This window comes from Pezoporus flaviventris, unplaced genomic scaffold, assembly GCF_033815535.1.
Source record: "Pezoporus flaviventris isolate CSIRO_AGI_PZ_B2104156 unplaced genomic scaffold, CSIRO_AGI_Pfla_v1 ptg000006l, whole genome shotgun sequence".
Classification (NCBI taxonomy): Eukaryota; Metazoa; Chordata; class Aves; order Psittaciformes; family Psittacidae; genus Pezoporus; species Pezoporus flaviventris.
Genome location: NW_026892554.1, coordinates 17,125,738 through 17,141,552, shown reverse-complemented (window position 1 = coordinate 17,141,552; position 15,815 = coordinate 17,125,738). Strand labels below are relative to the sequence as shown.

General features: G+C 39.3%; 1 protein-coding gene and 1 long non-coding RNA gene across 4 annotated transcripts in view; one reads left to right on the top strand and one right to left on the bottom strand.

Moving 5' to 3' along the window:
- The window catches only part of RORA (RAR related orphan receptor A), a 343,624-nt gene extending 339,331 nt beyond the window's left edge, over positions 1-4,293 (top strand). For all 3 annotated transcript variants that reach the window (XM_061447164.1, XM_061447167.1, XM_061447165.1), the window contains 3 exons: positions 634-744; positions 2,059-2,171; positions 3,461-4,293. In XM_061447164.1, coding sequence (XP_061303148.1) covers positions 634-744; positions 2,059-2,171; positions 3,461-3,625 — 389 coding nt within the window. In that variant the 3' untranslated portion in view covers positions 3,626-4,293. The remainder of the gene's footprint in view (positions 1-633; positions 745-2,058; positions 2,172-3,460) is intronic.
- Positions 4,294-7,144: 2,851 nt separating this feature from the next.
- On the bottom strand, positions 7,145-15,704 carry LOC133266066 (uncharacterized). Its single transcript, XR_009742244.1, has 2 exons — positions 15,273-15,704; positions 7,145-9,129 (listed from the first exon to the last, which is right to left on the bottom strand). It is a non-coding gene; the product is annotated as an uncharacterized LOC133266066 (long non-coding RNA).
- Between the last annotated feature and the right edge of the window lie 111 nt (positions 15,705-15,815).

Sequence of the window (15,815 nt, the reverse complement as noted above, 5' to 3'; positions counted from 1 at the left end):
AAGAGCCCTCCTTCCATCAGGTTGCAATCTCCTTCAAAGCAGGGCTCCACTTTCTGAGCTTCTAACAGCATGTATAACAGCAGCAGTAACCTGACTTACACCTGTGTGAACAAGAGAATGGGTGACAGGACAGTTCCTTTTCTGCATGAAAAGCTTTCAGACTTTGGCTTCTCCCTTTGCTCCTGCACGTACCTTGCATGCCTCTCCCCTCGCCTTCTGTGTGCTCAGCAGTCTTACTTTCAAGGACACATTTTGAACCTCCAGTCCACAGTGATGTAAGAAAGTTCCATTTAGGAACAGAAACAAAGCTAAAACAATTCTGAGCTTTCAAATTGCTTGGGTTGTATCCATAATTACCTCAGAAGAACCAAATGTGGAAAAGATGCAGCATGCCAAGCCTTCGTAATCCTGGCTGCCAGGTGTGGGAGCTGGGGACTTGGGGAAGTGGCATAATAAGCTCAGGCATGAGGGAGAGAGACCTCGCTACCACTGCTTCATGGTCCTTAACGAGAAGACCATTCCCCTAGGAAGTATTTTGCCTCTATTTTTCACCTCCATCAGACTAAATCAACAGTCTGTAGCTCTCTAGTAGTTCTGAACAATGTTGCATGAGCTGTGCCTTCTTTTTGGCAGGTTGTGAAGACTTCATTAGCTTTGTGTTTGAATTTGGAAAAAGTTTATGTTCTATGCACCTGACAGAAGATGAGATAGCCTTGTTCTCTGCGTTCGTTTTAATGTCAGCAGGTAAGAGACAAAGCTTTGCTCTAGGTTTATTTGCTAGAGGTTGGTTTTATGCTGTTAATGGTTTGTAATGCTAGTTAAGACTATCAGGCAGTGTGAAACACCATAATGTTTTTGAGTTGCTCCTCCTTGACCAAAATCTGTAATGGACACGTTAAAACTATGAATTCAGGCACAGGTTTGTTCAATTGGAAATCCTAGTCTAAGCCCTTGTTTTCCAAATTTTCACCTCACTGGGGACTCAGCTTCTTTGTGAAAGCTTAAACGTGACTGCTGGGTCAGCCAGGGTGAGAGGCAGGAGGTAGCTTCTGAGTTTATATGGTCAGCTTTCAACTGTGAGAGCCTGCAGCTGCAGCAGAATTCTGCCGAGCCCATGACAGAACGCTTGCAGTGCCACCCCAGCTCTCTAAAGCAGGGCTGCCACTTTACAATGGTACAAAAATCCCGAGGTAGCTTTGTACCATCATGAAACTGGGTACACCAAGAATGACAATGCTGCAAGTCACCCCACGAGGCAGCCTGCGTCTGCCATCCTGAAATAGCTGAAATAACCTCGTAATCTCAAGTAGGTAGGCACAGTACTCCAGGTTCTGGGAGGGCTTACGAGGTCAGGTGAAACAAGATACCAGTGCACAAAGTTTGTTTGTGCCTGGCATTAACGCCGAAGGAAATAAAGGCTGTTTTCAGACTGCAGCAGAGTGGGTCCAGAGTGGTGGTGGGAGAGGCCGTTATTGACAGCGGGTTTATTGAGAATGTCACAAATACGCTCTGGTGCTGTGAGCCAGAGTGGAACCATGTTAGTCCCATGTCTTCGTATGTCAGCCACAGAAATGCCCAATTTTGCCACAGAGCATGGACAGCAAACACTGCTTTTCAGCGAGGAAGTTCAGGAGCTTTTTTGATAGTTTTAACAGCTGAATATTTGCTTCTGACTTTTCTGTATGTCCCTGTAAATCTTAGCAAGAAGATCCACTTCAACTCTTGTTCATTATGTGATCTGTTCATTTCCCAGGAAAAAGTTGTTAGCTTAATTTTGTAATACCCTGCATTTTACAGACCTTGTTAGTAAATGATTATTAAATCTTACTCTGACACAGTGTTCTTCTAATCAAGGACTTCATAAAAGTAATTTGAAATGCCCATAACAAATACACTCCAAAACCTATTGATTTTGAAACTTGTTTTCTATGCAAGAGTATAGAAGAAGGGGAAGGAAAGTTGCAAACAAAAAAGATGAATCTGTAACAGACTTGGTACTTGTGTTGTGCTGTGACTGACGTGTGCAGTACTCGAGGTGTTAACTCCATTTATATTTAGATCGCTCGTGGCTTCAGGAGAAAGTAAAGATTGAAAAACTCCAACAGAAGATCCAGCTAGCACTTCAGCACGTCCTACAGAAGAACCACCGAGAAGATGGAATCCTAACAAAGGTAAGAACCATACAGTGCCACACCATGGGACTGCAGGAGGAGGCTTACCTAAGAATGGGTGTCCTGAGCATGGTGTAAAGTTTTATGAATCCAAAATGCTTTGCTTAAAATCAAGGTGCTCAGCTGGAACTATTTACTAAAAACTAGAAGAGGTGAAGTGATGATGTACAAGGTTGATAACAGTCTGAAACCAAGTATTTTTATGTTGAACTGCATGAGAAGCAATGAAGGTTTTTACCCTCCTCCTCCCACACAACATTTCTACCAGAGAGTTCTATTTCAGTTCTACAATATGCATGCCTTAAGCCTTGTGAAGTCTCTGCCTGCATGACAATGAAGTTGTGATAACATGCAATACCCAAACTAACCTTGTTGTTCTGTCTTCCGTGAGAAGTTCCCCACACAGCCTTTTTTCTCAATAGCTCTTCCAAACACTGGTGCTTGGGGAAAAAGGATCCTACATACTACTGTGCTCATCTAAAGTATCTGTAGGTCATTTTTCAAAAATGGAAGCGTGGTGTGATGTTAAAAAACATAAACAGGAAGAACTGGGGAAAGATAAGCACTTCCTTATGGAGGAGCAATACACAGCCAGAAAGCTTAAGCTCAGTTTCACACCACAGAATTAATTACAATAGAAGCTGGATGGCCCAGCCCATGTCAAATCCTAGCTCATGAAATTCTTTTTCATATCTGTATACTCTGGATACCTTTGCTGGAAGAAAGTTTCTTCCACATGCTTTGACACAAGGATGTGTTCAGTACATTCAGGGAGTACCCTAGTGATAATGTTGAAGTACAGATCTTCCTGGTCTGTTCCTTTTCACCTGATTCAGCGTAAGTTAAAAAGGCCTAATCTGCATTCCCTCCACAATGTTCACAGTGGGTTTAAAAGCAGTCAGGACTGCCTTCTTCCAAGGGAATGGCTAAGCTGTGTGAATGAAGATCCAGCCATGAAATACTTCTGTATCAATGCAGTGTTTGATAGGCAGGTGAGGAAACCAAATGATACCTTTTCCTAGAAGCATAAAGAAAAGGTTACTGTATAGCTATCGTTAGTCCATTACTTCAGTAGCTTGTTTAGTGCCTTCTCTCCCCAACCCTCCCCCCCCACCACCTTTTTGTATTAATGCAACCTAAGAAACATCCATGACTGTGTATCAGATGTGTCATTCTCGAGGTAAACAACTGACGTGAACTCAGTGTTTGGAAGAGCTTTAATCTAAGAGCAAGACCGCGAGGCCTGGTTCCATGTATGTGACCCTATGACTTCTGTTCATTTTTTACAGTTAATATGCAAAGTGTCTACTTTAAGAGCACTGTGTGGACGACATACAGAAAAGCTTATGGCATTTAAAGCAATATACCCAGACATTGTACGACTTCATTTTCCTCCACTTTACAAGGAGTTGTTCACTTCAGAATTTGAGCCAGCGATGCAAATTGATGGGTAAACGTATCACCTAAGCACTTCTAGAATGTCTGAAGTACAAACAGTAAAACAAAAGAAAGGAAAAAATTAAAAATTAAAAAAAAAAAGAAAAGAAAGAAAGAAAACCAAGACACTTTATGTGGCCCTGCACAGACCTAGGGAGCCAACACACTGCACATCTCTTGGCGGTCGGGGTCAGGCGAAGGATGGGAAACAATGAAACAAAGTTGAACTTGTTTTTCTCATGCATATGATTTCCATTATGCCTACAAATATGGACCCTTTTTCTGTCTCAGCTTCTCAATCTTTGACCTCTGTTTACACAGACTGAGGGTACTCATGTCAGAAGGTTGTTTTCTCCTGTAGTTCACTGCCCAGACTTTTGACAGAACAATCAATTTGTTGATCAGAACAGAGAGTCCACCTAGTAATCAGCGACTGGTGTGCATTGCAGAGATTTCAGCATCAGTTTGCACAACTTGCTCATTGTTTCATGAAGGACGATTTTTTTCACCTACCACTGTTTGCCAGTAGACAGAACGGCATGAAAAGGGTCCATAGCAATAGCAACAATAGCATTATAATATATTACAGGGTAAATGGGCATGAAGACTATATATAGCAAAAGAGATATTGTTTATATATTGTTTTAATTAATATAAAATGTAGTTACTGGTATAGCTTTTCTTGTTGAATTGATAAGGCACTTTCATTTTGCACCTTTTTCTTTAAATTAAATGCTAGCGTGTTCATTGTTGTGTTGCATGTGCACCAGAAATTCAAGTTTAACTGAAAAAGGTTTGGCAGGTACTAGTACGTATACGTTGGGAGGTATTTATGCTGCTGTTTTCCATGTTACTCTTAAAGAGAGGCTGGTCATATCCTGAAACGGTTATAGAAATATTTTTTTTAATTGAAAATAATGACAACTTTCAACTTAATTAGTTGAAAATAATGACAACTTTCTGAATTAAAATCAGCTTTTCAGCTGCTAAATTCAAGGTACTTTTAGTTTCAGATCTTTCAAACCTGAATGTTTAAAATGACATGCCGAAATTCCAAGTTAGGTGCACAAGTCAAACGCCTCATTTTCAAAGGTGCTGAACTTCCGTGCTCAAAGTTAAAGCAATTACAGAACAGCTACAAACCAGTAATGTGCACCCTTGGAAATCAGGCTATTTGAAGTGTATTTCTGCCCACCATCAATCCAGGTTTGAAGGTAGTTACTCAAGTCTGTATCTACAGTAAAAGTATGCGTATATGACGTGTATGTAGAAAAGTAATTTTTATATACAATTTTACATACCTTGTACTCCATATTGTAAACAATGCATTCAAACTCCACACTCCAGCCTATCAAAATTCACAGAAGTCAAAATTCATAGTCTTTAACTTCAGTGAGGTGAGACACTGACCCCTGTTCTTCTAGCTCTCAGCACTGCAGTTTCAGGCAGCTGACCAGAGAAGTCCATTGGTCTCCTTATGTAAAATACGCACTTTAAAGTTTATCAGATGAGGACAGACTAACAAAGTAAAGGCACGCGGTTTGGCTGTACTCTGTGTAATGCCAGGAAATTGTTGATATTATAGATCTGCATTCTGGAATTTTGATTCCCATACTGCATAACCAACTAATAAGCTGAATCTTGCAGTCTTTATCAGTCCTTATTATTGCCAATTGTCCTTCCCTTTAGGAAGAAACTCTCTCCAAACAGATGTGGCAAGTAAACCTAGTTCTGAAGGCAGATTCACAGTAACCGACATCACAAAATACACTGGGACTAGCTGAGCCAGAGGCGTGTCGTTGGTTTGGATGAGATAGATGTGTAACTGGATGCCTTAGAGGTCGACACAAATGAAGTTCATGACGAAGTATGTAAGAAAAAAACCCAGGAACTTTAAAAACCAGTAAGGAATGAGACAGAATGTGCTCGATGGGTTTGATTGCTTACGTTTAGTATACTTGTTAGGTAACAGAAGTGAACAGAACCACTCTGAAGCCTATTTTTAAAAGGAGGATTGGGTCAGTGGGTTACTATAAACAAAACAGAGGTTTACTCTATGATTTGAACATGCTTCCTGTGGGATCAAATTGAGGCATTTAGACATCATGCCTGTTAAAAATGTCACAGTCTGCCACATCAGGGAAGCTTACAGCTATTGCTCACCTCTGCAGTTTGAAAGGAGGGGAAATGAGCAGCTCATATTTCCCCTTCAAAGCAGTATGCTTGTAGTGTGGGAGGGGAACACCTACACCTCCAGGAGCACTGGGATGGAGCCATGAGAGTGCTTGCGGGGAAAAAGCCCACAGAGACGTGCTTTTCCTGCTCCATGCTGCCTGCTGCGGCGGCGGCAGCTCACAGCCAGCACAGCCCCCCCCCCAGTCCCTCCAAAACCCTGGTCCTAGCAGCATTGTTTACTTTACTGGAGTAACTGGCATGATACAGTACTTGCATTCTAACATGTGTTCCTGTTTTTAAAGATGCCCTTTTAACTAACAAATGTTTTCTGAATGTGACCAGCCTTAGGTGCTAGTCCTGTAAAGATCAACTAAACTTAATTTCAGTGTCAACTAATGAATAATGAAGTAAGGCCTATACTTTAGAGAGTGAGATACAACTCCTACTTCTGACAATAAGTAGACTATCAGGCAAAATATCTGGGGATTAATTTTCAGTCGCATCCTTTCCTTACCTTTTCCTGATGAGTATTAGTACTTTGCCAGGCAGCTAGGTGCCAGTGGTTTTGTTTGGTATCTAGTTCAGCATATTTACACCTGTAAGTCATTGACAACAGATTTTTTGAGCACTTACTAACACCATGACCATAAAAAAGGCTCGATAGGGCCTTATCTGAAAGCCTTTTGCATCTGAAAGCAGCTTGTGACATGTTCTGCTAGGCCAGAAAGTGCTGTCACTTTTGTCCGTGGGAGCTCCTGTGTACTGGCAAGGTGTTAAATCAGGCTGTGCATACACACCCCAGGTAACTCTGCTTTCCTACTGCTGCCAACCGCCATAGTTGGGGCCAGTGGGTATTCACGAGTCTTTCCATAGTCTGCACAGCTCACTACAAACAAAAACATGAGGACAGCTGAAGATAAAGGAGTCATCTATTCTTTTTTGAATGATCTGTTCCTAAAAGTGAAAAACAGATTTTCATTGGGTGCTACATCTATCCACAGAGCTGTTTTCTGGCTTTCTAGGAAAGAGAGACTGCACTGTGCTGTCCTTTGAACCACCCTAATGTACTCCAACATCTCCAGCATTGTTTGATGTTTTAAAAACAATGGGATTAGGTGAAAAGGGAGGCTGGTTTTAAGTTTGGTTGTTCTTTATTAAAGCTTACCTATCTTAGTGTGGATACCAAGATATCTGTGTGTGTATGTGCACCTCTGTGCGTGTGTGTGTGTGTGTGTGCGCGTGTATGTGTGAGTACCTCTGTGCGCACGTGGATGGACGTGTGGTACGGGTGAGTGCCTGCTTCTTGGCTGTTACGTGTCAATGGAATAAAGAAAATGTATTAAAAATACTTAAGTCAAAAATAGAAGGTGGAAAAAAGATTTATTCTATACAAAGCCTTGTCTGGACCACTTTAGAGAGACTTCTATTTTTTTAACCCTTCTATAAATGTTTGATGGCACTTGAAATATTCCTGCAATAAAATGTGATTTGTGTAAACAAGAAAAAATTTTGTAATGTGAAACAATGAAAGAAAGTAATGTAATTTTTCTAAAAAACAAAAAAAAAAAAACCACAAACGAACGAACTTTGTATTATTTTCTTGATGGAATTTGTCTATTTGTCTTTGAAAAACTTTTTATTTCATTGAATGTGCCATAGTAGAGGTGTGTTTTTCTTTTTTTTTGTTTTCTCGTTGTTTTTACATTCTAGCCTAAAGGAATAGCTGTGTTCCGACATTCCAAAATGCAAGCTGACATAGCGGTCACGATTAAACGGTTTGATTAGTAAGCTTCAATCATTGTTGCTTTTTTTGCACATGTTCTTCATTCCTCTACAGTGCAATATGTACATAGAGCACTTGCGGGTGTAACCTTGATCCCTCAGGGAAAAATACATATTTGTACAGGATTTTTCTTTTTTTTTTTTTGCCTTTTTTTTTTTTCCTAAGGAATGTCGACTGAATCACTTGTCTGTTGTTGAGGGGCAGCCAGATAATAATCCTAAACCACTGTCACAAAACGTTGTTTAAAATTTGTGCCCTTTTATTATTTAAAAAAAAGAGAAATAAAAGCTATTTTCTGACAGTTCTTTGTGCTGATTGGTGACAAAGGGTAAATAGCTAAGCACCTTATGATTGACTTAACTGTGAATGACAATCCATCTCGCTATCAACAACAGAAAGCCCTATCATTTTGGAGCTGGGGTTAAAAGTCAGAAACTAATGTGCTCAGGGATCTTCTAAAGCTCTTCAACAGGGTGGCCAGTACTACTGGTGGAACAAATTACATGTTAAAAAATACTGATATTTTTTCCCTTCTCCCTCCCCCCAGGCACAAGAGAACTGGATATTTTTCTTTTCTTTTTAACTAACTGCTCTATGCGTGCCTCATTCCCTTACTTGGTTTTGGAGCAGAGCTGCTCCTAGGTCTGTTTTGTTCAAAACAAAAGTACTCCAAACAGCGCAAAGGTTTTGTAGTTATATTTTAGAAAACAAATTAATGCTGACCCTTAAACGAATGACTGAAATTAATTTCAATACCCTCGAGACATTTTTATAATGATAGGACTGTTTTCCCAGATGAATTTCAGTGTTTTGGAGTAGAAAATGAGGTTTCAGTATTTAAATTATTGTCAAAGAAAACAAATCATTTTATGATAGTGCAATAAGAATGCAAAGGGGATGATGAGGTTTCGGCAATGAAGTCACATAAAAGGGAACCTAGATCTGCAGGAATAAAAGAACAGCACTGCAGACACCGTCTGTCAGTGTTACATATGATTCATGGTAAAGCAAAAAAACTGACTGGAAAGAAACACTGAGGCTGAAGACATTTTCACACCTAGTGCATCAAATACAGCAATGCCAAGTGATGAAAATGGCATAAAATGTCTAGGAAGTCTCCAAGTGCCAAATTGTAGGATTTGGGAAGCCTGACCCAGTTAGCCTTGGTTTAGGGCTTCACATTTTGAAAATACAAGTAGAAAAGTGAATAAGCAAATGCAAACAGCAAAAGCAAGACTTCCAGACTTTCATTAGATTGGGAAGAGAGTGAATTTCTCATCAAGCCTGTCTGCTTGCAAAAAGCATCAGTTCTCCAGTTTCTTAAGTAATTGAGGGTTTTTTCACTGGATATATGGGTTCCAGTTGTTTATTTTAGGTTGCTTAATAGATAGGGAAATTTTTCTTACAGCTTTGCAAGCTGACAGTCGAGTTTAGCTTGGCTTGGCCTTCCGAGGCAGACAACTGCTTAGCAAATACGACCTCTTGGATCAGCGGGTGTTCTGGCTGCTTCAGCAGAAGAAAATTCCTATTGCTGATTCACAGTAGCACCTCTTCTTTACATACCTGCGTATCAATTAAACAGACTGTTAGTACGTACAATCTATGAGATGTTTTAACTATGTAGTGGGGTGATCGCTTTTTTGGGATTGGCATGGACGTTCCCCAATCTATACTTGATGAACAAAAACCTGGTTGCCCAGTATAAGCTGTGCAGACAATGTGGTGGTTTTTTTTTTTCTCTACACATTCCTAAACTTGCCAATGTAAATGTAATTATTTATATAAATGTCAGAAACAGCATTTACTATCCAATATCCAAAAATAATAAGCAATTTTCTCTTGAGTATTCAGTATATGACATTCTGCCTGTGCTAGCTGATTCAGATTGCACAAAACACCTTTACTTTCCTTAGCTGGAGAAAGATAAGTATTCGATTTTTTTTTTTCATTATTAATACTAATATTTATTACAAGTTTCAACCATGAATAGATTTGAATATTAGCCTCCTGTTTTGTTTATACTTAAGTATTCCTGTCAGTAAATCATTTGGTGGAAATGAGGGCAAATGCATACAGATACCAAATACCACAGCAAAAAGAGAAGTTTTAAAACTTAAATGAATATTTATTTTAAAATCATTGCAGTATGTGCTTTAATCCTAGTACTGTGATAATAGCTCGCTAAATAATGCTGAGTCACTGGACTTGAGGGGAAAAATACGTAAGATTTAGGATAATACACGGTCTATCTTTGGAACTTTATTCAGGTACTAAACACAATTGTAACATCAAAATAGAAGCTGTATTCTACCTTTTGCATATGTAATGTTGCTGGTTAACTCTTTTTTTCTTGCCTTTATCATTGGTAGAATATAGCAATAACTTCGTAGCAATAAGTAGGCTATCCAAAAAAGACACAAAACATGATAAAGGCTTCAGATCAGTATGCGTAGATTAATTTATTCTGCCACAATATTCACTTGTATGTCTTCCCTCATAATCTTATTACTTGTTCAAGCTGAATTTCACAGTCAAGGTCTTCAACTTGACACGTGGCATCACACCTTTCTGTTAACATCTGCATGTTTTGGGTGTTCATACGTCCTTTGTATATTTGTTTTCCTGTAAGTCAGTGTTTCTCAAGGTTTCTGAAAGCACGGTCCTTCTGGGCTCTATTTCTTCATGGGACTCTGTGTTGGAATTAACTTTTTCTGGGCAGGGAATGCGAACCAGCTGTAATTACTGGCGGCATTTCCTAGCTGGAGGAACTGAGTGCTGCTAGTACTTACCAACATCACAGATACTGCAAATGCTTGGTGCTTGCAGCCAAGAGCTAGCTCCTCCGGGCTGGGGGGGGGCTGAGCTGCATCCAGCCAGTGAGTTCCACTTGTCTGCAGCCAGTACCACCACAGGCTCTGCGCTGGAGAACCAAGCTGCTGCACTTCACCTAGAGCCGAGCTACACTTGCCTGACACAGTGTTTTGATAATAATCTAAACACTTTGGCAACTTTCAAATGGTTGTGACTTTCGGTTTGAGAAACACTACCCTAAATTACCCCACAAAGTCTTAATGTAGATGCACAAACTTTACAGGAACTTGCAATCTGTAATGCTATCTACATCTAATGCAGAGAATTCATAAGCAATACAGTGAATTTTATTTCACAAAAAGGCATACGTACTGTACACCTAATTCCAAAATGTTCCTCATTTCTACATTGATTTAGAAACAAGCTACATAACAGTGGTGAATATTTGAACTATTAGGACATTAACTGGCTGCTTCTTTATATGTACCTGTATTGTCTGCCTGCTCCTTTTCTGGAGACGTGTTTTTGTATTGGATGTTTGGGCCAATGGGAGGCTTCAAGCTACAATGTATTTTCCCAGAATAAATATATTTAACGTATGACAAACCCCAGACAAGGCTTTTTAAAATGTATAAAGAACTGCAGTGTTAGGTGGTTTCTTTGCAAACTGTTTTCAATGTTGTCCATTTTTATGGCACCTTTAACAATATTCTTGTTTCCAAAGTACAAAAAAAAAAGGTTAAAAATACTCTAGCCATAACTGAATGTCAAGCAATAAAAACAAATGACTTTTTGTGCATAGATTTAAAAGAAATACAAGTTTTAGACATCTGCATGTAAATGCAATCTCTTGTTTACTGCTTTCTTAAACTTGAGCAATTGATTCCTTATTTTACTACTAATTTAAGGACTTGTAATGGCCTGTAAACATTTTATCTTGCTCTATTCTTTCAACTCTAACTTCGTCTCTGCTTTGGAGTCATAATATTTAATGTTGTTCTGCTCACCTCTATACAGTTAACTTTTTGCTTTCATTCTGTATAGATAAAGTTATACTATAAACAGCCTACACAGTGCAAATATTTATCTGTTTATCAAATACCACATTATGCTGTATAATATCTGTTTTACTATATAATCTATTTTAGACATAGCTGTTTAGAACTAGAGTGTGCTATTTTTGTGTTTTTCTGATGTGTGGTGCTAGATAAGTTACTTTTGTGAACAAAAGCAAACAAACCCCTTTTATTCCTAGACAATACCACCTTTGGGTCTTGTTAATTTCACTGAGTATAACTATATATAAATATATATATTTGTGTATATATATATATACACCAACATATGCCCAACAAGTACCTGTATCAGAGTACAAGATTTGGGACATGGTTTTCTCTTTAAATGCATAGTGTCATTATATAAATTATTCTACAGTATATTTAATAAGGAGAAAATTACTTCACTGGTACAGATACTTGATATCAAATGTAGAATTTTTTTCTACATTATTAACATTATTAATTATTAACGTTATTAAAAATGTTCTGTCCAGCTTGTTATCCTTTTGATTACTAAAACAGTCTGTCTGTATTGTATCAGAAAAAAAGAAAAACATCTAATCTGCCAGGATAAAGTAATTGCAATATGTTGTCTGTCTGAAAGGGAGGTAGTTACTTGGCTTTTGGGGAGAATTCTATCCTGTCGTTGCATCTGGTATTTATAGATGTTATTCTGCTGGGTGCCTTCCTCCCTCTTCACTTTAAATAGGATCTGTACACACTCAAATGCGGATGTTACTAGGCCGTGCTGACACACTTAACTCCAGTTACTGTAAATAGGAATGTTCTGTACATCTTCCATCATAGATGGATGGCTGAATTCAGTCCTTGGATATGCTTTCTAAACCGTGCATACACATCCCAGGACAGCCATTAGCACCTACAGCTAATTAAGAAGTGGAATTTGCAACGTTTTGTCAGGTCTGGGGGTTTTGTTTTTATTTTGTATGTATACCTTAATTTACATAGTCATGTACCCTTAAAAGTACTCCTGTCCCCTGTTCCTTTCATTCTAAGATATTGTTTTCATGTTAATTCTTAAAAACTCATGGATATCAAATATCTAACTATGGAGGTAATTAACCTTTTAAATATTTATTAGATTTTTTCTGTAATATTACTGAATTTATAAGATCTTTAGCAAAGATTTTTGAGCAATTTATTAAATACAATGTTTCTGTTTACTGCACTTTTTGATAATAGAAGGTAGTGAATTTTAAAGCCATGGTTCTTGGCTTCCATGCACTGCTTTTATACCCTCAATCCAAGGAATATATATATATAAATAATTTTTTTTAAACAGCAAACATACTGTTGTCCTAAAAATAAATACAAACTTTACCGCACCGTGGGTATATTTTCATAAGTGGAATGTTTAACTGCAAACACTATCAGGACAATTATAAAAACCTCTTGAAGCTACAATCTTATTTAAATATAAGCCATGACGATTTTATTTTCCCTTGTTGATTTAAGTCACCTTTTGATATTTTCCAAGAGAAAAGGACTCGCACTTAAATTTGTATGTACCAACCTCCACATAATGCCAGGAACACGTTCTCCCTACTGTTTTAATTTTAATAGTTTGATAGATTTATGCAAAACCATTTGGTTAAAAAATATATTCTCCCTGTTTACTAAATGTTCAATGTAACGAGACCAGAATAAATGCTGATTACAAATACACATCAGTTTGAAGATTAAGCACATCGACTTCAAAAACCTCGTTGAGTGATATGCTCAAAATTTCTGTAAATACACATAAGCTGAAATGCAATTATACTGTACATGTAAATATATGCTGTCATGTGTACAGTATGTACAAATTCCTTTTCTAGCCACATAAAATCGAAGCCATCAAGAGGAATACTAAAGTGGTATTGTACTAAACCTTTGCTAATGATCTTTACCCAGTCACTTCACTTCTCACTTTCATGGACCTGTCCAATTCACTCCTACGATAACCTGCTTATATTCAAGTTTGTTATTTTACTCAGTCCCGAAAAAAGTATTTTGATTCATTTTGTAAATATGACTGTAAAAATAAGAGATTTAATGTTGTCTTTTAAATACTCCAATTTTCATTCTAATATGAATGTTGTTATATTGTACTTAGAAACTGTACCTTTAATATTACATTACCTTTATTAAGTGCATTGAACACATCGATTTTAGATGTGCTTTATGTACTGTTATCCTGTAATAAAACTTCAGCTTCTAATGGAAAAAAATCTGTCTTAATTTTTTGTCAGTAGCATCTGGTTTGTTTTTCCAAATTGTGGTTTATTAGGCTTACTAGGTTTATTCTTTAAGGAATGAACAGTTACAAGATTAGGCTATGCTACTGAGCACATAGAGCTCTTTAGGCCGTACATCACATAATGTTTGGCAGCAGGGAAACAAGACAATTCCCAAACACCTTGTAAGCTCCCATTTTGGCCAACAAGCACTTTAAAATTCCTTGCAGCGAGTGTGGATCAGTCTAGCTTCCCTCTCCTTGAAGTTGTCTTCCTGTTAAAAATCACAGTTCAGTGCAGAGTGCAAGACAGAAGAAACCTGGCTTTAAGGCCTTCCCAGTGACTCTGGAAATAGCGTGCTCTGGGTTAGTTCTAAATGAGGATCTGGGTATCAAAATTGAGGTTTTACTACAATTTAGGGATCAAAATTCAAAGTGGTAACTGCCCTCTGCTGTGCTAACTTTGGGAGCACCCAAATGTCAGCAGCACACTTTATTCTTCAGACATGCATGATTCTGCTTTTGCACCTAGATCCAGAAATGTTTCCATCTTGACAGAGTTTGAGCAGCTCACTATTTATATGCCTGTCCATGATCCAGAAATACCTACTGACATTCATCTTTGAAGCCCTGTATCTGGGAGCAGCCTTCACCTACAGATCACATATACCAAAAAACCCCCAAACAATAGTGGAAATGTTTGTGTTCTTAGAACTTTAGCATCAAGTAGTGCTACAGAAGTTGGTTCTACAGCAGCTCCATGACTAAAGCAGTCTCTGAGACACTGAAAATCCAAGTTTATTTTTCTCATCCTCAAGACATCATTCCTGCCCAATCTTCTACACAAAGGTGAGATTCAAATCACCAAGATACAGGTTAGGCAACAACTGTTCACGTTCAGTGTAAAATGCAGGAGACAAACTGAGGACTCCCATGGCCGCCCATAAGGAAAACTGAACTGCAGGTTAGGAGGTGGCAATTTTGACCCCTATTTCACAGAATGGTTGAGGTTGGCGGGGACCTCCAGAGGCCACAAGCAGGGCCACCTACAGCCACTTGCTCAGGACCACATTCAGACGGCTTCTGAGTTATCCTCCAATGATGGCAACTCCACAACTTCCCTTGGCAACCTGTGCCAGTGCTCGATTACCCTCACCATGAAAAAGTGTTTCCTGATGTTCATGTTTATGTCATGGAACTAAAAGGATCACATCTAGGAAGAAGCCCCATTAAAAGAGAGAGATGCAGACTGAAGTAGGACATAACCGGACACAGTCAAAACCAGTCTTCTAATCTTTAGGCTACATAACTGCTACCCTGGCAGCAGTTTTGAAGTAACATTACTTTATACAAGGATACCTGCAGGACTGGAGTGGACCCAGTAATGAGAAATCCTTCCACTACTCAAGGGATACACAAACCAAAAAAGTCCAGAATTTAAATCAAACAATGTCCTTAAAAATGATCTGCAAGCAACCTTTGCTAGTGATTTTAGATAGCATTCTGAATCATCTCAGTATATTTTATGTATTTAATGCCCAGAGTTTGTTGCGGGATTAGGTGCTGTGAACACTTTGATCACTTCATGCCGTAATACTCACTTCCCTCTTCATGTTCCAACTATGGACATGTGCAGGGGATCACCTTTTCTTGTAACACATGTAAATGAGTTTCCATCACCCAGACCTACAGAGGATGTTTGAATTCCACATTTCACCACACTGGGAAGCCCGATCATCACTTACGGGGTTGGGGCTCTGCCTACACGGTTAACAGTGAGCCAGCCAGACGGGAAGCTCGGGAGAGGAGGGAAGCTGATAAAGGCAGCGACCTCCGCGGGGCACCTCAGCCCTCTGACGCACGGCCCAACGCCCCTGAGGGACAAGCCACCCGGCACACCCAAGGTAGGAACTGACTCTCGGGGCACCAAACACCCGGTCAGGGAACACCTTAGCGAAGAACGTGCGGTCGGAGCGGAGCCCACGGCGCGGACAGGCCCCAGGCGCGCTTCATCTCCCGGCGAGAAGAGGCGGGACGGGCTCGGCCCGCCCAGCAGGAGTACCGCCTGCCACAAGATGGCCGCCGCACCCTCTCACCAGCCGCGGCGCGATCCCGCGTTGCCATTGGCTGACTCAGGGCACCTG